Source organism: Oncorhynchus mykiss, chromosome 17 (genome assembly GCF_013265735.2).
Source record: "Oncorhynchus mykiss isolate Arlee chromosome 17, USDA_OmykA_1.1, whole genome shotgun sequence".
In the NCBI taxonomy this organism is placed as follows: domain Eukaryota; kingdom Metazoa; phylum Chordata; class Actinopteri; order Salmoniformes; family Salmonidae; genus Oncorhynchus; species Oncorhynchus mykiss.
In genome coordinates this window covers 15,443,122-15,468,832 of record NC_048581.1, presented here as the reverse complement: position 1 = coordinate 15,468,832, position 25,711 = coordinate 15,443,122, and the positions used below count along the sequence as shown (strand labels likewise).

At 40.3% G+C, this 25,711-nt stretch overlaps 1 protein-coding gene across 1 annotated transcript; it reads left to right on the top strand.

Annotated features, from left to right (window-relative positions):
• The first annotated feature begins 576 nt into the window (after positions 1–576).
• On the top strand, positions 577–24,353 carry LOC118936458 (sialoadhesin-like). Its single transcript, XM_036948329.1, has 22 exons — positions 577–629; positions 1,000–1,077; positions 1,320–1,667; positions 1,785–2,000; positions 2,154–2,474; positions 4,571–4,786; positions 9,093–9,434; positions 9,772–10,023; positions 10,109–10,387; positions 10,541–10,816; positions 14,297–14,560; positions 14,855–15,127; positions 15,296–15,559; positions 16,082–16,354; positions 16,527–16,793; positions 17,971–18,240; positions 18,357–18,620; positions 20,449–20,712; positions 20,887–20,977; positions 21,058–21,121; positions 21,225–21,450; positions 23,078–24,353. Exons 2-21 carry the CDS (start codon positions 1,023–1,025, stop codon positions 21,420–21,422), a joined length of 4,797 nt encoding a protein of 1,598 aa, XP_036804224.1. The 5' UTR covers positions 577–629; positions 1,000–1,022; the 3' UTR covers positions 21,423–21,450; positions 23,078–24,353.
• Positions 24,354–25,711: the final 1,358 nt, after the last annotated feature.

Genomic DNA, 25,711 nt, shown 5'->3' with positions numbered 1-25,711 from the left:
GGGGAGCTATATCTCTACAGATGATCTGAGGAGAGTACATGGGGAGCTATATCTCTGCAGATGATCTGTCTATGTGATCAAAATCCCTGATACAGGTCCACTCAAATTAATATGGGCGGAATAGGTGTTTTTTGCACGGGGTCAAACTTTTCAAAATTCCATATTGATACAGAAACCCTAAACAATGATTTAGATGTATTAAGAACAAGTTTATTGACATAGTCAATAAAAATGTGAAGTATTTAATTAACGGGTTATGATAAAAAACATGCCTCTGGGGTCAAAATGACCCCAGTCGGTAGTATGAGGGTTGACCATGTACATCCCAGTCAGCACGTTGTATTGGATCTGTATAAAGACCACATTGAAAATGGGCTGCATTTTGCCTCTTGAATTTTTTTTAGGCACAAATGAAGAAATGCAACTAGCTATGTGGTCACATTTTATATTTAGATACAGAAAATACAGTACATATTTTTTTCTGACATGCTGTTGATGCGTGTTATTGTCTTAAATTCCTGACTAGGCTACTTTAAAAATGTGTCAATCAACCACAGAACACTTCTTGTTTCTATGCCCTGCTACACCAGTAAGTTGACTCACTGTACAATACCTCTCCCCTTCACTCTGTAAGTACGCTACAGTATATTATATAGTTTAGTTTTTTAAATGTTATTGTTATTATCATTGTTATTATTTTATGTTTTAGCCATAAATCACATGGTACGACTTACTGAATCATTTAACTATTTGTTTAGTTTTGACCTGTGTTTAGGTTGTTACATCAGGGCCAGTATCATGAAGTGTCTCAGAGAAGGAGTGCTGATCTAAGATCAGGTCCCACCGGTCCATATAATAATGATCTAAAAAGTTAAACTGATCCTAGATGAGCACTCTTAGTCTACTCTGAGACACTTTGTGAATATGGACCCTGGACTGTTTTAATGGATCAGGTGAAGTTATTCACCAGCTATAGAGTGAGTTGTTTATGTTTCTAAGACTGCAGGGTGGGAGATAAAACAATGGTCTTGAGAACAGCAGGAAGTGTGTTGGGGGTCTTTCTCTGGTCTGTAGCAGGTATGGTCTCATTCTTTACTGTTTTAGTAATGTTATCTTAATGTTATTCAGTTGTATTCAGTGACATCGTCTGTTAGGCTTTTATCTTTCACACCTCACTGAGTGATGCTTATGTGTGGTTTTCACACTCAACTCAGAAACTACAGGACGGCAACAAAGTGTGGACAAACCCTACTGTCAGTGTAAGCCAATAGACTTTTGCTTAATGTAATATCCTTGTATTGTGTGACTGTGTGTTTCAGTTGTACTGGGTCAGGATGGCTGGAGTGTTACATACACCCCTCAGAGTATCTGTACCTTGAAGGGGTCAACAGTGGAGATGTCCTGCTCTTACACACATCCCAGTGGTTATATCGTCACATCAACCTTCTGGTTCACTAAAAATGATGCTGAGGGGAATCCTGTGAGTCTGAGTGATGACGCAGACTACAAAGCTCGTGTGACGTATCATAAAGATAACAAGAATGACTGCACTCTGAGAATCACAGACCTGAGAGAGAGTGACTCAGCTACGTACAAGTTCAGATTCATAACAGATCAGACTGGAGGGAGATTTACTGGCAGTCCTGGAGTCACTCTGTCTATCACAGGTACAGTGATATTCTTCTATCAATTTAGTTCTGGAAATTGTAGTGTTTTGTCTTCAAAAAAGAAATGTCATGTGACTAGAAAAGATGTCAGATGTAATGTGTTGTGATCTCTTACAGATCTGCAGGTGAAGGTGACTCCTTATTCAGTTGTATCAGCGTGGAAGACACTGACTTGCACCACCTGTGTTCTGACTGGTAACCCCACCTACATCTGGTACAAGAACGGACAGATAGTAACGGACAACACTTCTCCCTATTCAGTCTACCCTGATGCTGCAGACAGCTACTCCTGTGCTGTAAAATCCAATGAGGATCTCCACACTCCTGCAGTGTGTGAGTCTGGATTCAACTCAGTATTCTAGTAGAACGTTTCAAGTATATCTATTCTGTCTCCTAAACAGTCCTCACAGTTATCTAACATAACTAACACAGGATTATTGCAGCTCATGATTGTATAAGTAATGTCCTCTTGTCATTGTGTTTCAGGTGTTCAGGATCAGAGCTGCAACAGAGTAACTTATACTGACAATAGTATCTGTGCCTTGAAGGGGTCATCAGTGGACATATCCTGTACTTATTCCAGTTATCATCCGATCAAAACAACATTCTGGTTTAGAAGTGATAAGTCGGCCCCTGAGGACCTAACCAGAGACCCAGAGTATGCAGGTCGGGCCCTGGAGAGCCTTCCCTCCATCCTGAGAATCACGGATCTGAGAGAGAGCGACTCAGCTGAGTATAAATTCACATTCAACACACAGATCTCAGGATGGGGGTACAGCTTCCCTGGAACAACTCTGTCGGTCACAGGTAAAACTACACTTACAGAACATTATGAAATACTGGTAATACTACACTTCCAGATCATTATGATATACTGGTAATACTACACTTACAGAACATTATGAAATACTGGTAATACTACACTTCCAGATCATTATGATATACTAGGAATACTACACTTACAGAACATTATGATATACTGGTAATACTACACTTCCAGAACATTATGATATACTGGTAAAACTACACTTACAGAACATTATGATATACTGGTAATACTACACTTACATTATGATATACTGGTAATACTACACTTACAGGACATTATGAAATACTGGTAATACTACACTTACAGAACATTATGATATCCTGGTAAAACTACACTTACAGAACATTATGAAATACTGGTAATACTACACTTACAGAACATTATGATATCCTGGTAAAACTACACTTACAGAACATTATGAAATACTGGTAATACTACACTTCCAGATCATTATGATATACTGGGAATACTACACGTACAGAACATGATGATATACTGGTAATACTACACGTACAGAACATTATGATATACTGGTAATACTACACTTACAGAACATTATGATATACTGGTAATACTAAACTTACAGAACATTATGATATACTGGTAATTATACACGTACAGAACATGATGATATACTGGTAATACTACACGTAAAGAACATTATGATATGCTGGTAATACTACACGTACAGAACATTATGATATACTGGTAAAACTACACTTACAGAACATTATGAAATACTGGTAATACTACACTTACAGAACATTATGACATACTGGTAATACCACACTTACAGAACATTATGATATACTGGTAATACTACACTTACATGATGATATACTGGTAATACTACACTTACAGACCATTATGACATACTGGTAATACCACACTTACAGAACATTATGATATCCTGGTAATACTACACTTACAGAACATTATGAAATACTGGTAATACTACACTTACAGAACATTATGATATACTGGTAATACTACACTTACAGAACATTATGATATACTGGTAATACTACACTTACAGAACATTATGACATACTGGTAATACCACACTTACAGAACATTATGATATACTGGTAATACTACACTTACATGATGATATACTGGTAATACTACACTTACAGAACATTATGATATACTGGTAATACTACACTGACAGAACATTATGATATGCTGGTAATACTACACTGACAGAACATTATAATATACTGGTAATACTACACTGACAGAACATTATGATATACTGGGAATACTACACGTACAGAACATTATGATATACTGGTAATACTACACTTACAGAACATTATAGAATACTGGTAATACTACACTTACAGAACATTATGATATACTGGTAATACTACACTTACAGAACATTATAGAATACTGGTAATACTACACTTACAGAACATTATAATATACTGGTAATACTACACTGACAGAACATTATGATATACTGGGAATACTACACGTACAGAACATTATGATATACTGGTAATACTACACCTACAGAACATTATAGAATACTGGTAATACTACACTTACAGAACATTATAATATACTGGTAATACTACACTGACAGAACATTATGATATACTGGGAATACTACACGTACAGAACATTATGATATACTGGTAATACTACACTTACAGAACATTATAGAATACTGGTAATACTACACTTACAGAATTGTATAATATACTGGTAGTATTACAGAACATTATGATATACTGGTAATACTACACGTACATAACATTATGATATACTGGTAACATTATTCTATAGTGTAACTACTTTATCTCTAGTAGCATTGGGGCGGCAGGTAGCCTAGTGGTTAGAGCATTAGACCAGTAACTGAAAGGTTGCTGGGTCGAATCCCTGCGCTGACAAGGTAAAACATCTGTTCTGGCCCTGAACAAGGCAGTTAACCTCTGTTCCCTGGTGTCATCATAAATAAGAATTTGTTCTCAACTGACTTGCCTAGTAAAATAAAGGTTACATAAATACAAATGAGGTGGAAATATTGAGGGTTGTTCTTTTCTGTTTTTATTCTCTCCTCATTCAGGTCTGCAGGTGAAGGTGACTCCTGACACAGAGGGACAGAAGACACTGACCTGTAGCACCACCTGTAATCTGACTGACAACCCCACCTACATCTGGTACAGGAACGGACAACGTCTAGATGAGTCTACTTCCCTGCAATACTCTGTCAATAATTCTTATTCAGACAGTTACTCCTGTGCTGTAAAAAGCCATGAGGATATCCAAGCTCCTGCAGTGTGTGAGTGTGAATACAATTAGTTCTCTACTTAACAAGTATCAATCATTTAAGGCCAACGAGAAGGGACAAATTAAATAGAAATGACAACGTCATACACTCTTAGAAAATAAGGATACAGTATTTTTCCCTGGGGTACAAAAATATAAAAATACACATAATGTACCTTCAAAGATACACATAATGATCTCACATGGTACTGTTAGGTACCTTTTAGGGTACATGTGAGGATAAAGAGTTTATTGATACATTTTTGTACCCCATATTTCAAATATAAAGGAACAATAATCGGTAATACTTTACTTTATCAAAAAATAAATATTGACCATATTATATTATCATTGTAATTGCGCACCTATTGATGTCAGACATGCACCTAACCCGATGCTCTGTTGCTGATGACTGGGATGATTTCAGCAGCAGGATAAGACACCCTCTTTTGACTGATGACTTATATAAGGGCATGAACGTGACAGGCCTGTCTGGCTGATATGATTCTGATGGTCATAATGCTTCTTGACAGTGTCATAAAGTGTATTTTCTTCATCCAAGTGACACAGGATGGTCGTAATGCTTCCTGACAGTGTCATAACATGTTTTTTTTCATACAAGTTATCTAAAATATGATGGAAAAAAACATGACTGTAAATAATTCATTACAATAACAAAGGATTTAAGAGACAAACTCTCAAATGAAAGGAAACTTCTTGGCAGGGATTTTTTTTACATGTAATAAATGTTACTGTAGGTGCCATAACCAGCCATAAAGTAACACAATATATGTCATAAAAGGTGTCAATATATGCATCATGACAGTGTTCTCCATATTATGACAGGTTATGTCATCTGTTATGACGTAATAAGACATGGTTATGACTGTGTCATAAAGTGTTAGGACACTGGGTGTCAGGTAAAGTGTTTTGCAATCATCACACTCTCCCTCTCAAATAAAGGTCTACAATGTGAAGGTGCATTTCTGTTTTCCAGGGTACAAACATATGTTGTGTACCCTAAATACCCTTAAAGTACAACTATGAATCTTTCCCACCTAAAATGAGGTAGATGTTTGTTACTGGGGTGGCACTCTAAAAAGGCAAATTTGTACCATCATTATTATCATCATTATATTTCCCAGCATGCTCTACTACAGGTTGATCAACTTAAAAAATATATATGTGTTTTTGCATGTACATTGATTGATTAATTAATCTACACAGATTAACTTTATGCTATGCTAAAATAAATAATGTACATTTTTCTAAACTAATCCAATCAGCTTTGTTAGATTTTTTTCACCCGTTAGTAAAATGGTTATTCCAGTTTAAATGGCTTAGGGAGTCTCCTCACAATGTTCCTACACCTGACAGCCATTATGAATGCAGATGGCATGTGAATAATATTCAAACGGTTGGATATCCTAACTCTGGCTAGATTCCAATAGGAATGACAAATCACAATGCAAGCCAGCTTTTTCAGAAATCCCGGTTGGAAGATTTCTGAAACGGGAGAAAGGTTGTTAAAATCTGGGAATTTGGGGAAAGTTACTTGATTTTTTTGAGCTTACTTGCAGGCCTGATGTGGCCTGTTAACCACGAATTTCAAGCCACTGTAGTAGAGTAAAACTAGTCCTCAAAATAAGGCCTCATGAGATATGTAATATATTGTCATGAAGAGTTTCATTTGAATAATATACGCCTAGGAACTCAGGACTGAAAAGGTACGAATTCAACAACCATGTCTCCGTCACTAACAAGTAACTCTACAATTCACTCAAACTGGATAATTATATTGGAGGCATGGCTTAGTGCGTGCATGCTGTTCAGATAGTTATTTTTGGCCACCCATGAGTGGAAGTGTTGTACCAGTTTAAGTGATCTATGGTAGAGGTACAGTTTTGCGACAGACAAGGAACAAATAGCTTTGCAATGCTTTTGTACCTGTGGCGAAAGGTACAATCTGTGTTATAAACTGGGGTACAATCATGTACAGTACCAGTCAAAAGTTTGGACACCTTCTCATTCAAGGGTTTTTCTTTATCTGTACCATGTTCTACATTATAGAATAATGTAGGCATAAAGGCAAAGGGTGGTTACTTTGAAGAATCTGAAATATAAAATATATTTTGATTTGTCTAACACTGGTTTTACTACATGATTCCATGTGATATTTCATAGTTTTGATGTCTTCACTATTATTATACATTGTGGATTAGTAAAAAGAAAGAAAAACCCTTCAATGAGTAGGTGTGTCCACACTTTTGACTGGTACTGTACCTATAACCAGTGGTGGTTCGAGCTTGTATGGCACCCTGGGTGACACAAATATAAAATCATAACATTTAAAACTATATAAATATAAGAAATACATACAAAAATAAGTAACAAAGACAAATAGAAACAAATTGTAGTATTTAAATACAAATAAAAAGAGAATCAAATTATTACACTATTACCCTGTTGCTAACAAAAAACCACACAAATATAACTAAATTGCATAAATCCTATATCACACAAATACACAAATAGAATAACACACTTATAAAGAAGATAACCTGATTATTACACTATTGTACTTCAAACAAGAAACACACAAACTAAATGACACATTTAAGTGCATTACTAATTGCATTAGTACTGTACAAAGTTAGAGGTGCGTAACTCAGACCAGGTTAATTGACCCACAGTCCCACACGGTGACATGATATCATTGACCCACAGTCCCACACGGTGACATGATATCATTGACCCACAGTCCCACACGGTGACATGATATCATTGACCCACAGTCCCACACGGTGACATGATATCATTGACCCACAGTCCCACCCGGTGACATGATATCATTGACCCACAGTCCCACACGGTGACATGATATCATTGACCCACAGTCCCACACGGTGACATGATATCATTGACCCACAGTCCCACACGGTGACATGATATCATTGACCCACAGTCCCACACGGTGACATGATATCATTGACCCACAGTCTCACACGGTGACATGATATCATTGACCCACAGTCCCACCCGGTGACATGATATCATTGACCTACAGTCCCACACGGTGACATGATATCATTGACCCACAGTCTCACACGGTGACATGATATCATTGACCCACAGTCCCACACGGTGACATGATATCATTGACCCACAGTCCCACACGGTGACATGATATCATTGACCCACAGTCCCACACGGTGACATGATATCATTGACCCACAGTCCCACACGGTGACATGATATCATTGACCCACAGTCCCACACGGTGACATGATATCATTGACCCACAGTCCCACACGGTGACATGATATCATTGACCCACAGTCTCACACGGTGACATGATATCATTGACCCACAGTCCCACACGGTGACATGATATCATTGACCCACAGTCCCACACGGTGACATGATATCATTGACCCACAGTCTCACACGGTGACATGATATCATTGACCCACAGTCCCACACGGTGACATGATATCATTGACCCACAGTCCCACACGGTGACATGATATCATTGACCCACAGTCCCACACGGTGACATGATATCATTGACCCACAGTCCCACACGGTGACATGATATCATTGACCCACAGTCCCACACGGTGACATGATATCATTGACGTGACATGCGAATGTGGGATAGAAAACCGATCGCTCAAATGTCACTATTCCAATTATTATTTTCGTTTTTTTGTTTTGTGCGGGTTCCCCGTGCCGCCCCCAGCAAGATGCTGCCCCGGGCGTCTGCCTTGAGGTTTTGAGGTCCATTGTGTAGAAAATAATTTAATAAATCAAGGCTTTGATAAACAGAGGGTACACTGGTGGCACCTGCTGGTCCAAATGATTTAGAGCAGCTAAATTATTATTGTTGACGCCCCACACCCCATATAGCATATGCAGTGTAGCCTTTATGTCTTCTACCAAACCAATACCAAACTAACCTGGTGGTTGTTCGACGAAACGAAGATTTGGACGTCATTGATCATGTGCTTCTGATAAAGTGATACAGGCATCGGCACGCTGCTTCGAAATACACCGCTTAGCTGTTTCTACACATGCCTCGGAGCTTTGGTATCAAACGTAACATCACCACCTATAACTACAAGTAGAAAGGAAGACCTTACAGGGCACCACCCCAGAGACATGTGTTTGTACCCTTTTAGCAACAAATCTAAACCTTTATTTCTGAGTGTAGACATATGTCTACATTTAATTTTAATTTTAAATGAACCTGTCCAATACATCTATAACATTGAGTCTCATTATGGTTTCAGGAATTGATCAGTTCCATTTTGTTTCAGGTGTTGTGGGTGAGAGCTGTATGAATGTGACTTACACCCATCAGAGTATCTGTGCTTTGAAAGGGTCAACAGTGGACATATCCTGTTTTTACACACATCCCAGTTGGCATAACGTCACAGAAGTGTCCTGGTTCAGCAAATGGGAGACTGGTGTAACTAACGATCTGAGCCAGGACCCAGAGTATGCAGATCGTGTGGAATACCATCGACAAACAGACAAGGACTCCACTCTAAAAATCACAGACCTGAGGGAAAGAGACTCAACTGAGTACAAGTTCAGATTTAAAACAGTTCATGCAGAATGGGGATATACCTTCTCTGGAACAACTCTGTCTGTCACAGGTGTGTACTTTATACTTTACACTCTTAGAAAAAAAGGTGCTATGTAGAACCTAAAAAGGTTGTTTGGCTGTCCTCATAGGATAACCCTTTGAAGAACAGTTTTGGGATCCATGTTGAACCCTTAGGGTTCTACATGGAACTCAAAATGGTTCTACCTGAAACAGAAAAGGGTTCTACCTGGAACTAAAATAGGGTTATCATATGGGGATAGTCGAAGAACCCTGTTTTTCTAAGACTGTATACATGAACTGATTCATGTTTTATTTATCTGGTCCAATAACAGGAGAAAAATAACCAGAGAAAATATGTCATTTACTCCTTATTCACAATCTTTCAGGTCTGCAGGTGGAGATGACTCCTGCCACAGTGACTGAGGGACAGAGAGTGACACTGGCCTGTAGGACCGTCTGTACTCTGACTGATAACCCCAACCCCTCCTACATCTGGTACAAGTTAGGCCAGCGCCTCACCAACCAAAATAACAGCCTGATCCTCAACCCAGTCAGCAGTGAGGATGCAGGCAGATACTCCTGTGCTGTAGAAGGCTTTGAGGATCTCCACTCTCCTGAAGAGACTCTCACTGTCAAATGTGAGGATTTTTATTGTATTCTTTACTAAATAACATCATCACTTAGGTCCTTACTGCATGTGCTTACACTCTTTCTGTCATTCAGATGGCCCAAAGAACACACTGGCATCAATCCATCTCTCTGATGAAATAGTGGAGGGCAGTTCAGTGACTCTGACCTGCAGCAGTGATGCCAACCCACCTGTGGACAAATACACCTGGTACAAGAAGATTGGAGCCCACTATCAGTCTTTCTCCTATGGGAACACAGAACTACAGCATGTCTTCAGTCACATCCAGTCATCTGACACTGGGGAGTACTACTGTGAAGCCCGGAATGAGATGGGGACAGACAGGTCTGAGTCTATCAACATCGATGTGAAATGTGAGTAAAGTACAGCTCAGTGTTGGAATCAGTTTAAATGTAAATTAATCCATAAAGCATAGCATAGCCAACATCGGTTCCTTTGAATGTTTTGTCTAAGTGAATCATCTATTGGATAGTTATTTGACTGAAATCATGTTTCTTTTACACCAGACGGCCCAAAGAACACCTCAGTGTCAGTCAGTCCCTCTGGTGACATAGTGGAGGGCAGTTCAGTGACTCTGACCTGCAGCAGTGATGCCAACCCACCTGTGCAGAGTTATGCTTGGTACAAGAATGGAAGTGTCTATCAGAGTATCTTCTATGGGAACACAGAACCACAGCAGGTTTTCAGCCAAATCAAGTCATCTGACACTAGACAGTACTACTGCTGGGTCTCGAATGGAATTAGTACAGACAGGTCTCCATCTTTAGACATTGATGTTAAATGTGAGTAAAACATGAGAGTAGCTCAGTGTTTGAATGTTAGCCTGGGTAAGAAAAGGGGGGAGGGGTGGGTGTCTTTGTTAACAACAGCTGGTATGTGTTCTCTAATGTTAAGGAAGTCTTTCTCGCCTGAGTTAAAATACCCCGAGCTGCAGACCATACTATTTACCAAGAGAGTTTTCTTCTATATTTTTCGTAGCTGTCTATTTACCACCACAAACCGATGCTGACACTAAAACCACACTCAACAAGCTGTATAGGGCCATAAGCAAACAAGAAAAATACCATCCAGAGGTGATGTTTCTCATGGCTGGTGGTGTCCAACTAGAGGCGTCACAACTCCATGTTACCATTCCATGCCATGTTCACACACAGAAATGCATACAAGGCTCTTCCTCACCCTCCTTTAGGCAAATCTGACCATAACTCTTATACTCCTGATTCCTGCTTACAATAAAAAACTCAAACAGGAAGTTCGAATGATGCGCTCAATATGAAAGTGGTCTGATGAAGCGGAAGCTAAGCTACAGGACTGTTTTGCTAGCACAGACTGGAATATGTTTCAGGATTAATCTGATAACATTGAGGAGTTTACCACATCAGTCACCGGTTTCATTAATAAGTGCACCAGCGACTCCATCCCTACAGTGACCGTACGTACATATCCCTACCAGAAGCCATTGATTGCAAGCAACATCCATACTGAGCTAAAGGCTAGAGCTACCCCTTTCAATGAGCGGGACACAAATCCAGATGCTAATCAGAAATTCTGCTACAATCTCCAACGAGCCATCAAACAGGCAAAGCCTCAGTCCCGGATGAAGATCGAATTGTACTATGTCGGCTCTGCCATAAAAAAAAAATATAGGTGAAAACTCTCTTGGTAAATAGTATGGTCTGCAGCTCGGGGTATTCTAAGGGTTTGAAACTATCACGGATTACAAAGGGAAACCCAGCCACGAGCTGCCTTGTGACGTGAACCTACCAAATGTGCTAAATACCTTCTTTGCTCGCTTTGATGAAAGCAATACTGAACCATACATGAGATAACCAGCTGTTCCGGATGACTGTGTGATCTCGCTCACCGTAGCTGATGTGAGTAAGACTTTTAAACAGGTTAACATTTACAAGGCCGCCGGGCCGGACGGCCGTGGGGCTGAGAGCATGCGCGGACCAACTGGCAAGTGTCTTCACTGACATTTCCAACCTCTCCCTGATCCAGTTTGTAATACCTACTTGTTTCAAGCAGACCACCATAGTCCCTGTGCCCAAGAACCCCAAAATAACCAGTCTAAATTGTTATTACCCTGTAGCACTTACATCTGTAGCCATGAAATGCTTTGAAAGGCTGGTCATCACTCACATCACATCACATCCCAGACACAATGGACGCACTCCAATTCGCATACCGATCCAAAAGATCCACAGCTGACGCAATCTCTATTGCACTCCACACAGCCCTCTCCCACATGGACAAGAGGAACACCTATGTTAGAATGCTATTCATTGACTACAGCTCAGCGTTCAACACCATAGTGCCCTCCAAGCACATCACTAAACTCAGGACCCTGTGACTGAACACCTCCCTCTGCAACTGGATTGTATACTTCCTGACGGGCCGCCCCCAGGTGGTGATGGTAGGTAGCAACACAGCCGCCATCCGCCTCAACACAGGGGCCCATCATGGGTGAGTGCTTAGTCCCCTACTGTACTCCCTGTTCATCCACGACTGCATGGCCTCACACGACTCCAACGCCATCATTAAGTTTACTGACGACACAACAGTGTTAGGCCTGATCACCAACGACGATGAGACAGCCTATAGGGAGGAGATTAATGACTTGGCAGTGTGGTGCCAGGACAACATCCTCTCCCTCAATGTGAGCAAGACAAATAAGCTGAACGTGGACTACAGGAAATGAATTGCCGAGCACGCCCCATCCACATCGACGGGGCTGTACTGTAGTTGAGAGGGTCAAGAGCTTCAAAATTCTAGGTGTCCACATCACTGTAAGTAATTAACATGGTCCACACACACCGACACAGTCTTGAAGAAGGCACGACAAATGAAAAGATTTGTCATGGACCCTCAGATCTTCCAAAAGTTCTACAGCTTCAGCATTGAGAGCATCTTGACTGGCAGCATCACTGCTTGGTATGGTAACTGCTTGGCATCCAACCGCAAGGTCCCTGCCATTCAGGACCTCTATACCGGTCAGTGACAAAGAAAGGCCCTAAAAATGATCAAAGACTCTGGTCACCCAAGTGATAGAATGTTCTCATTGCTATTGCATGGCAAGCTCTACCGATGCACCAAGTCTGAAACCAACAGGATCCTGAATAGTTTCTACCCACATGCCATGAGACTCCTAAATACTGTAGTTAACCAAATAGCTTCCCGGACTATCAGCATTGACCGTTTTTGCAGTCTTTTGACTCATCACATTCGCTGCTGCTACTGTGTATTTTCTATCCCGTTTCTTATTCAATTTAACCCTGCATACACTATATATGCTTAAGTATGTGAACACCCCTTCTAATTGCTGAATTTGGCTATTTCAGCCACATCCATTGCTGAAAGGTTTATAAAACAAACATTGGCAGTAGAATGGCCTTACTGAAGAGCTCAGTGACTTTAAACATGGAACCGTCATAGGATGCCACCTTTCCAACAATTCAGTTTGTCAACTTTCTGACCTGCTAGAGCTGCCACGGCCAACTGTATGTGCTGTTATTGTAAAGAGGAAATGTCTAGGAGCAACAACAGCTCAGCCACTAAGTGGTAGGCCACACAAGCTCACAGAATGGGAAATACTTACGCTACAGCATACAATGACATTCAAAACGATTCTGTGCTTCCAAGTTGGTGGCGACAGTTTGGGAAGGCCCTTTCCTGTTTCAGCATGACAATGCCCACGTGCACAAAGTTAGGTCCATACAGAAATGGTTTGTCGAGATTGGTGTAGAAGAACTTGACCGGCCTGCACAGAGCCCTGGCTTCAACCTCATCGAACACCTTTGGGATGAATTGAAATGCCGACTGTGAGCCAGGCCTAATCCCCCAACATCAGTGCCCAACTTCACTAATGCTCTCGTGGCTGAATGGAAGCAAAACTCCAACATCTACCGGATAGCCTTCCCAGAAGAGTGGAGGCCTAGGGACTATAAAGTGGAGGTGGTTCAGTGAACTACGCTTGCATAATGAGAAGCCTAACCCTTACCTGAAGCTTACAACCATTCGCTAATACCTAGCTTTTAGTGCAATGGGCTAACACAGTCTTGAGACGCGAAGACAACCAGTGTTTAGCATCTGGTTGGTCACATAAAGCACCTTTCCAAATGTGTTTCTTTTAAGGTTTTGACTAGTTAATGTTCTCTGACCTGTCAATGTCATGTTCTCTTTGATTCGTCTGATAACTGATGCAAGGTCTTGATTGCACTATTGTCACATGATAACCCCCTACACACATTATCCCTTACCAGATGCCCCCAAAAGCACCTCTGTGTCAGTCAGTCCCTCTGGTGAAATAGTGGAGGGCAACTCTGTCACTCTGACCTGCAGCAGTGATGCCAACCCACCTGTGGACAAATACACCTGGTACAAGACGAATGTGACCTCACCAAAAGCATCAGGACAGAGGTACAGCATCACTAACATCATCTCTGAGGACAGAGGAGAATATTACTGTGAGGCTGAGAATATATATGGACGTCTCAACTCTTCCCCTGTATTTGTGGACGTTCAGTGTAGGTACATCTTTAACGTTTTCCTCATACTTGTAAACTGCTAAAATTATGATAAATCAAGAAACATTTTACTATACAACATCCACATCTGTCAATATGTATTTTCACAATGTGAATGTAATTATTTCTAACTGACCTGTAAATCTGCTGTTTTACCTTATTCACTAAATCTAATCTCTTCAGAAAGCCAAGATAAGGTCTACACTTGTTGTATTCGGTGCATGTGACAAATAAAGTTTGATTTGATAATACTATAACCAAGATGTTAATGACTTTATATTGGACCTTTGTCAGATGACCCAAAGAACACCTCCGTGTCAGTCAGTCCCTCTGGTGAAATAGTGGAGGGCAGTTCAGTGACTCTGACCTGCAGCAGTGATGCCAACCCACCTGTGAAGCGTTATACCTGGTACAAGACGAATGGCCATCAGTCTGTCTCCTATGGGAACACAGAACCACAGCAAGTCTTCAACCAAATCAAGTCATCTGCCACTGGAGAGTACTACTGTGAGGCCTGGAATGGGATTAAAACAGGGAGGTCTGAGTCAATCAACCTGGATGTGAAATGTGAGTAAAGTACAGATCAGTGTTGGAATCAGTTTGATGAAGTCAATAATTTTAACTGAATTATACTAAACAATAATCATAGCCCAAATCTCTTTATTTTAATGTTTTGTGTAACTGAGTAATCTTTTGGATAGTTCTCTGACTGAACTAATGTTTATTTTACACCAGATGGCCCAAAGAACATCTCAGTGTCAACCAGTCTCTCTGGTGAAATAGTGGAGGGCAACTCTGTGACTCTGACCTGCAGCAGTGATGCCAACCCACCTGTGGACAAATACACCTGGTACAAGAAGAACGTAACCTCACCAAAAGCATCAGGACAGAGTTACAGCATCACTAACATCATCTCTGAGGACAGAGGAGAATACTACTGTGAGGCTGAGAATAAATATGGACGACTCAACTCTTCCCCTGTATTTGTGGACGTTCAGTGTAGGTACATCTTTAACGTTTTGGTCACTTACTTAAACTGCTTAAATAATGATGAGTCAAAAAACATTTTAATATACACATCTCTGAATATGTATTTTCACAATGTTAACGTAATTATTTCAAACGGACCTGTAAAATCTACTGGTTTACTTTATTTGCTAAATCTAATGTTTTCAGAAAGGCAAGATAATATACAGTACAAGTCAATAGTTTGGACACACCTACTCATTCCAGGGTTTTTCTTTATTTTTAATATTTTCGACATTGTAGAATAACAGTAACGACATCAAAACTGTGAAATAACATATGGAATATTTTAGTAACCTAATTTATTTTTTTTACAAATCAAAATGTATTTTATATTTGAGATTCTTCAAATAGCCACCCTTTGCCTTGATGACAGCTTTGCACACTCTTGACATTCTCTCAACCAGCTTCATGAGGTATTCACCTGGAATGCATTTAAATTAATTAATAGCTGTGCCTTGTTAATTTGTGGAAATTATAATGGTATTTTATCAGATGGCCCAAAGAACACCTCAGTGTCAATCAGTCCCTCGGGTGAAATAGTGGAGGGCAGTTCAGTGACTCTGACCTGCAGCAGTGATGCCAACCCACCTGTGAAGCGTTATACCTGGTACAAGAAGATTGGCCATCAGTCTATCTCCTATGGGAACACAGAACCACAGCAAGTCTTCAACCAAATCAAGTCATCTGACACTGGAGAGTACTACTGTGAGGCCTGGAATGGGATGAAGACAGGGAGGTCTGAGTCAATCAACATCGATGTGAAATGTGAGTAAAGTACAGATTAGTGTTGGAATGTTGGAATCAGTTTAATTAATTCAATAATTTGCATTAATCCTAAACCATATCATAGCCCAAATCTCTTTATTTTACTGTTTTATGTAAGTGAATAATCTTTTGGATAGTTCTCTGACTGAACTCATGTTTCTTTTTACACCAGATGGCCCAAGGAACACTTCAGTGTCAGTCAGTCCCTCTGGTGAAATAGTGGAGGGCAGTTCAGTGACTCTGACCTGCAGCAGTGATGCCAACCCACCTGTCCAGAGTTACACCTGGTACAAGAAGAATGGAGGTGACAATCAGAGTATGACAGGAACACAGCATGTCTTCAACCAAATCCAGTCAGCTGACACTGGAGAATACTACTGTGAGGCCTGGAATGGGATGAAGACAGGGAGGTCTGAGTATATCGACATTGATGTGAAATGTGAGTAAAGTACAGCTCAGTGTTGGAATATTGGAGAAACTAACATCTAAAATGTATCAACCATTTGAACGACATTGGTCCTAAAGCAGAGCATAAGGCTGTTAGTCCTAGATTCACATTGGTCCTAAAGCAGAGCATAAGGCTGTTAGTCCTAGATTCACATTGGTCCTAAAGCAGAGCATAAGGCTGTTAGTCCTAGATTCACATTGGTCCTAAAGCAGAGCATAAGGCTGTTAGTCCTAGATTCACATTGGTCCTAAAGCAGAGCATAAGGCTGTTAGTCCTAGATTCACATTGGTCCTAAAGCAGAGCATAAGGCTGTTAGTCCTAGATTCACATTGGTCCTAAAGCAGAGCATAAGGCTGTTAGTCCTCGACTCAATCAGTGTTAATCGGCGACAGCCGACACTCACATAGCTGGTGTTTTGGCGGTGTCGGAGGTGTAACTGCATTGTAGCTTTCTAACTGGTGAGCAGCTGCTCTTGATCATTATCATGAATACCTACCCATCCCAGCTGGTCTTGATCATTATCATGAAGACCTACCCATCCCAGCTGGTCTTGATCATTATCATGAAGACATACCCATCCCAGCTGGTCTTGATCATTATCATAAAGACATACCCATCCCAGCTGGTCTTGATCATTATCATAAAGACATACCCATCCCAGCTGGTCTTGATCATTATCATGAAGACATACCCATCCCAGCTGGTCTTGATCATTATCATGAAGACATACCCATCCCAGCTGGTCTTGATCATTATCATGAAGACCTACCCATCCCAGCTGGTCTTGATCATTATCATGAAGACATACCCATCCCACTCCCATTAGAAGTTCACAACGAGAATGGCAATATAGAAATAATGACGCTCAAATTAAAATCATGAATTAAAATAATGATAATTTCTATCAGCCTAATTGAGGTGTAGATTACATCTCACATTCCAGTGTTCCAACTTGTAAACAAAACTGCATGAGATTTCCCTTAATGGGACTCTGTGCAGCCAATGACAATGTGCTCTTGAGGTATATTGCCCGGATTTACTTGTGGATTTGACAGCTCTAATGCAGTTCCAACTACTACACCGCCAAAACAACCGCAATGCAGGTGTCGGCTATCGCAGATGTCATAGAATCTAGGCCTTAATGCATTTTTTAAAAATTATTTACTAGACGGTCCAAAGAACACCTCAGTGTCAGTCAGTCCCTCTGTTGAAATAACGGAGGGCAGTCCAGTGACTCTGACCTGCAGCAGTGATGCCAACCCACCTGTGCAGATTTACATCTGGTACAAGAAGAATGGAGCTGAAACCTCAATTAGACATTCTGGATGGAGTTACAGGATCACTAACATCAGCCCTGAGGACAGAGGAGAATACTACTGTCTGGCAGTGAATGAAGTTGGATGCAAAAGATCAAAGCTTGTTCCTCTAAAGGTTTTGTGTAAGTATTGCAGATCCTCTCCATCTTGTACTCGTGTGGTTTAACAGATATATTTTAAAAACTCAAAATGAAAGTATTGTGACACTACCACTTTGGGACATTAATCTTTCTATCAGGTAAACCAAAGACCACCTCCGTGTCAGTCAGTCCCTCTGGTGAAATAGTGGAGGGCAGTTCAGTGACTCTGACCTGCAGCAGTGATGCCAACCCACCTGTGGACAAATACACCTGGTACAAGAAGAATGGAGCTTCACTGAAAGGATCTGAAAACACCTTCCTCATCACCAACATTAACTCTGAGGACAGTGGAGAATACTACTGTGAGGCTGAGAATGAATATGGAGGTCTCAACTCTTCTACAATTTATGTAGATGTTCAGTGTAAGTACACCTAACCATCTCATCTTTTGGTGAGAGAATCACACATCTTTATATTTCACTCATAGAATAAACTCAGCAAAAAAAGAAACGTCCCTTTTTCAGGACTCTGTCTTTCAAATATAATTCGTAAAAATCAAAATAACTTCACTGTAAAGGGAAACACAGTTTCCCATGCTTGTTAATTTTTTAAAATTGTACTTTTATTTAACTAGGCAAGTCAGTTAAGAACAAATTCTTATTTTCAATGACGGCCTAGGAACAGCAGTAACTGCCTGTTCAGGGGCAGAACGACAGATTTCGTACCTTGTCAGCTCGGGGGTTTGAACTTGCAACCTTCCGGTTACTAGTCCAACACTCCAACCACTAGGCTACCCTGCCTCCCCAATGAACCACAAACAATTAATGAACATACACCTGTGGTATGGTCGTTAAGACACTAACGGCTTACAGACGGTAGGCAATTAAGGTCACAGTTCTGAAAACTTCTGGACACTAAAGAGGCCTTTCTACTGACTCTGAAAAACACCAAAAGAAAGATGCCCAGGGTCCCTGCTCATCTGCGTTAACATGCCTTAGGCATGCTGCAAGGAGGCATGAGGACTGCAGATGTGGCCAGGGCAATAAATTGTGATGTCCGTACTGTGAGACGCCCAAGACAGGGCTACAGGGAGACAGGACGGACAGCTGATCGTCCTCGCAGTGGCAGACCACGTGTAACAACACCTGTACAGGATCGGTACATCCGAACATCACACCTGCGGGACAGGTACAGAATGGCAATTACAACTGCCTGAGTTACACCAGGAAAGCACAATCCCTCCATTAGTGCTCAGACTGTACGCAATAGGCTGAGAGAGGCTGGACTGAGGGCTTGTAGGCCTGTTGTAAGGCATGTCCTCACCTGACATCACCGGCAACAACGTCGCCTGTGGGCACAAACCCACTGTCGCTGGACCAGACAGGACTGTCAAAAAGTGCTCTTCACTGATGAGTCGCGGTTTTGTGTCACCAGGGGTGATGGTCAGATTCGCTTTTATCGTCAAAGGAATCAGCGTTACACCGAGGCCTGTACTCTGGAGTGGGATCGATTTGGAGGTGGAGGGTCCGTCATGGTCTGGGGCAGTGTGTCACTGCATCATCGGACTGAGCTTGTTGTCATTGCAGGCAATCTTAACGCTGTGCGTTACAGGAAAGACATCATCCTCCTTCATGTGGTACCCTTCCTGCAGGCTCATCCTGACATGACCCTCCAGCATGACAATGCCACCAGCCATACTGCTCGTTCTGTGCGTGATTTCCTGCAAGACCGGAATGTCAATGCTCTGCCATGGCCAGCGAAGAGCCCGGATCTCAATCCCATTGAGCACGTCTGGGACCTGTTGGATCAGAGGGTGAGGGCTAGGGTCCTTCTCCCCAGAAATGTCTGGGAATTTGCTGGTGCCTTGGTGGAAGAGTGGGGTAACATCTCACAGCAAGAACTGGCAAATCTGGTGCAGTCCATGAGGAGGAGATGCACTGCAGTACTTACTACAGCTGGTTTCCACACCAGATCCTGACTACTACTTTTGAGTTTGACCCCCCCCCTTTGTTCAGGGACACATTATTCCCTTTCTGTTGGTCACATGTCTGTGGAACATGTTCAGTTTATCAATCTCAGTTGTTGAATCTTATGTTCAGACAAATAATTTTACGTTAGGTTTGCTGAAAATAAATGCAGTTGACAGTGAGCGGACGTTTCTTTTTTTGCTGAGTTTACCTCCAAGTTCCATAATTCTCCTCATGTAAAACACTGTTCTAAAACACTGTATTGGTTCATATTGTCCACCAGATGGCCCAAAGAACACCTCAGTGTCAGTCAGTCCCTCTGGTGAAATAGTGGAGGGCAGTTCAGTGACTCTGACCTGCAGCAGTGATGCCAACCCACCTGTGCAGAATTACACCTGGTACAAGAAGAATGTAACCTCACCAGTATTGTCAGGACAGAATTACAACATCACTAACATCAGCTCTGAGGACAGTGGACATTACTACTGTGAGGCGAGGAATAAAATATCATCTGAGAACTCTACAGCTCTGAGGATCATTGTAGCAGGTAAAGGTTCATCTTCAATATGCAAAATACACAATTACATGTTTCAATCTAATCTAAATTTGGCTTATTACACTTGACTTTTGTGTTGGCTTATACGATTCCCAAGCCTTTAATGTGATTTTCTTTTCAGTTTACAACATACGATGTACTCATATCATTCATATTTTATTTTAGGGAAACATACCTCATACCTCAATGCTGCTGTAGGAATCATAATTGTTGTTCTGGTTCTCATCCTCTGTCTCTCTGGCTTCATGTGGTTCAGGTGAGTGAACATTTAGCTTTTTAACACTCTGATTTGTTACTAACTTCATACATCATTAGTTAAATGAATGTCCAAAACAGGAAGAAGGCATCCAACTCCACCTCTGGCACAATAGAAACAAGAGATACAGCAGATGAGGGACAGGTGAGTCCGTTGGAATCAGAAGATGACTGTGATGACTGTGTATTCTTTGTGGAACTGTGTATTCTTTTTTCTACTCATGTTGTCTATACTCTTTCCCCATCAGGGAGACTCTACTCTCCTTTATGACAACGTCTTAGGCATGGCCATGCAGCAGAGACAGCAGTCACCGTCGAGTCAGGATGACGTTCACTACACCAGCGTCCACGTCTCTCCCTCCAAAAACCCGGAAGAGCTTTGTGCTCCATCGTGCAACTGCCTCAACCCCAGAAACAGGACAGAGATGTCCAGTACACTGCTGTGAAATTCAACCCTCCCAGTGCTACCATCCGGTGAGCATATTCTGCATTAAGGTCATTCATATGCTGCGGCTTATTGTAGTAGATGTCATCAATAACCAAAACAGTGACCTCTAGTGATGTAATTTCCAACTTTTTAAGGATCGGCGTTCCGTCAACGGGACAGTTGTAAATCATGCAGCGCATTATATCAAGATCACCGATTTTAGAGTAACAACAAATGTCGGTACATAGAAGTGTCTTATATGGACTGAAAGCCTTCATTCTTGTTAATATAACTGCACTGTCCAATTTATAGTAGCTATTACTGTGAGAAAATGCCATGCTATTGTTTGAGGAGAGCTCCTAACAACTAAACCCTTTTTTCAAAGCGATAGGTTTTATAAATTCACCTCTGAAGGTGAAATGTGTACTTACATTCTGAAATCTTGCTCTGATTTATCATCCCAAGGGTCCCAGAAATAACATGAAGTGTCATTTTGTTAGATAAAATCATTTTTCATATCCTGAAAAGGTCCATATAGCATACAATATCGATGTATTTTATTTTATTTCCACTTGTTCAATTTGTAAAGAAAAGAATCTGTGAACATCTCACCCTAAACGTTGTTTGAATGAGTCAAATCACGTTCGTAAATATTCCTCAGAGATCCTAGAAGGTAACAAGATTTTACTATTTCATTAGGGGTCTAGTATATCCTATAGGACACCATATTTGGTCACGTGGGCGGCCATCACTTGAACAACTGTACGTTTGTTAAATAAGAACCAATCAGGGTCAAAAAAGCTAGCTAGATAGCCAATGAGCTGGGCTTTACGGGAGTATCCAAAAACCATATATATGTTGTAAAATGTATCTTCTAACCTTGTACGACAGCATGTCTTTTAATTTTGGACAAAAATTACAAGGATAATTCAGAGTTATGATGTTATGAAAACTGGTTGTTTTGCAGATGCTGAACTTATAATATGGCTACTAATACTTGGAAAGCTAAATCAAAGTCCAAGCATTCAGATTTGACGATATTCTTTGCAGAAAAATGGAATATGAATGCGAACGTCTCCTTCACGATTTGCTCAAATGTACCTGGGGACAGGATCAGTCATAGTCCAAGTTATCCATCTGAAACTTTGCACATACACTGCTGCCATCTTGTGGACTCTATCGGAATTACAACCAGAGTGATGGATTTAACAGTGACATTTCTCTTGCATTTCAAAGATGGTGGTAAAAAAAACACTGGTTGGTGTTTTCTTTGTATTTTCTTCTACCAGATCTATTATGTTATATTCTCCTACATTCAATTCACATTTCCACAAACTTCAAAGTGTTTCCTTTCAAATGGTACCAAGAATATGCATATCCTTGCTTCAGGGCCTGAGCTACAGGCAGTTAGATTTGGGTATGTCATTTAGGCGAAAATTTAAAAAAAGGGGGATATCCCATAGTATTACTACCAACCCAATAATAGACAATGACGGAGGGATGTGATGATGAGTTTGAGGAACTGTTCTCAGTGCGTTCCAAATGGTACCCAATTCCTTCTTTAGTGCACTATTGAGCGCTATAGGCTCTGGTCAGAGGTAGTGCACTATAAAGGGTATAGGGTGCTGTCATTTGGGACAAAGATTTGCATAATTTCTGTTTCTCTCTCCTCAGACTCACAGCGGCACAAGCAGCTGAGGAGGACACCTCTGAGATCTACAGAACAGTCAACAAAACCCAGAACCAAGACCACCTGAACACAACAAAACCAAGAACACCTGAACACAACAAGCCCCAAACCAAGAAGAACTTAAAACAACAATCCCAGAACCAAGACGACCTGAACACAACAAACTGTTTTTAAGAAATGTTTGCAAAAAACGAAACAACTGAAATATACATTTACAGAAGTATTCAGACCTTGGTTGATGCGCCATTGGCAGCGATTACAGCCTCGAGTGTTCTTGGGTATGATGCTACAAGGTTATACATTTTTTACAGCAATACATTTTGTTTCATATGTCTGTTACGCAAATAAATTCAATTCATTTATATACACTTAATATAAGTTTGCTAGATTTAAAAAAATATATTTGTTTCATTGTTTTTATCACAAAGTTATAGCACAATTTTGACTCAAATTTAAGGAAATAGTTCTTCTTGATTCAATGTTTCTTATTAATTTTATCATTTTAGTTTTTTTTACTAATGTGTGAAGTGTATACAATCTATCATAAACTTCATTGTCATTGTTTTTACCTTGTTATGACAGTATTTTCAGTGGAGAGAAAATTAAAAGCTTTTAAAATCACAATCTTGTACTGTACATACAATAACTACAAATAATACATTTACATTAGTTTGTAGAGCAATAGTGGTTTATTCATCTTCATAATCATTATTTCCATACAAAATGTACACACACACTTTTAGAAGAAGCAAAGTCCAGCTCCTAGACACACAACCAGTTACATAAAATATTATGTATTGTCATTTTTTAAATGCAGACACAATATGACTCAATAAACCGAGACAGACAGACAGACTTGTATGCATGGCAGGTCGAAAAAAATAAATAATTTGGCCAAATACTCAGTCAGCTGAAGACATCTCTTTCACACAAAATGGCCGTTCAGACTTTCGGTATCGCTGAACAATGTCTGCTTTATGTAGCTAACAAGCTTGCTGAGATAGCTAGTTCACTAAATTCATAAGCCACTCCCACGTCAACTCTTAATAACACAGTATTTTTACATGGATGGTTTACTATTTATTTTAAAATATTATTTTACCTTTAATTTTGTGTATATTCATTGGTATCTTTATCTACTGCCATCTTCTGTTTGAATCTTGTTTGGTTAGGCAGGTAGCCTAGTGGTGAGAGTGTTGGGCCAGTAACAGAAAGGTTGCTGGATCAAATCCCCAAGCTGAAAAGGTAAAAATCTGTCATTCTGTCCCTGAACAAGGCAGTTAACCCAGTAGGCTGTCATTGTAAATAAAAACTTGTTCTTAACTGACTTGCAAATTTAAATAAAGGTTCAATTAAAATCCTCTGCTGGTTTCCCCTGACTCTGCCCATTTCTTTCTTGATTGGCCATTATCAAAAAAAGACCTTGTGAGCATCGTAGATTCACATGTTTCAATCTCAGATTGGATTGTCTGAATTCGCTAGTCAAGTGTCAATCCCGGAAAAAAAAAACATTGATGAAAGATATTTTGAGAAAATGTGACCTTTTTCAGGAAACTAGTCGTGTGTCGCAGGTCACTACTTCACAGGAGAGCCATTAGAACGTAAACTTTTTTAAATCAAAATGCATTTTTTGGCAACAATGCCTTCTTGAACATGTGAACTTTCATGTGCCTTAATAACAATCTTGTATTCCATCTGTAAATACAAATACAATTGTTAAATTATGAGCCTAGTTGGTTTAACCAGAGAAAAAGTCAGCAACCTTCCCGCTAACCATGATTGGCTAAGACAATGAGTGGGATGGACAGGCCGAAAGATGATTTCGGATTGGTCTGCCATAAGCAGACTTCTGTCTATTTGAGCTGGTCAGTAAATCTAGGTAATCCTATCTAACGTGGCTTTTATTTTTTTATTGCGTAGTAAAACTACGTAAATCTAATGTCAAATTAAAGTGTACTATTAGCTAGCTAACACTAGCTGGCTGGCTCGCTAGCTAACGTTATGTGTATGCTCTCCACTTTCTGGAGGGCCGAGTTTTGAAATCAGTGGAATTCTAGTATGATAGCTAAGGAGATGGAGAAAACACCTGTCTCTGGATTACATCTTCCAACTAAGGGCAACCAAATCATCAGGAGACGCGTCAAACCATGATGTATAAGGGTAAGAGATTCTAGCTAGCTACATTTTCAGATATTACACGTTTCTAAATTTGACATAAAGTATTTTCATTTGCTACCGGGATCGATATGACAACAGCCAGTGAAAGTGCAGGGCGCCAAATTTAAACAACAGAAATCTCACAATTAAAATTCCTCAAACATACAAGAATTTTACACCATTTTAAAGATAAACTTGTTGTTAATCCCACCACCGTGTCCGAATTTAAAAAGGCTTTATGATGAAAGCACACCAATTGATTATGTTAGGTGAGTGCCTAGTCACAGAAAAACACAGCCATTTTTCCAGCCAAAGAGAGGAGTCAAAAAAAAGCAGAAATAGAGATAAAATGAATTACTAACCTTTGATGATCTTCATCAGATGACACTCATAGGACTTTATGTTACACAATACATGTATGTTTTGTACGATAAAGTTCCTATTTATATCCAAAAATCTCA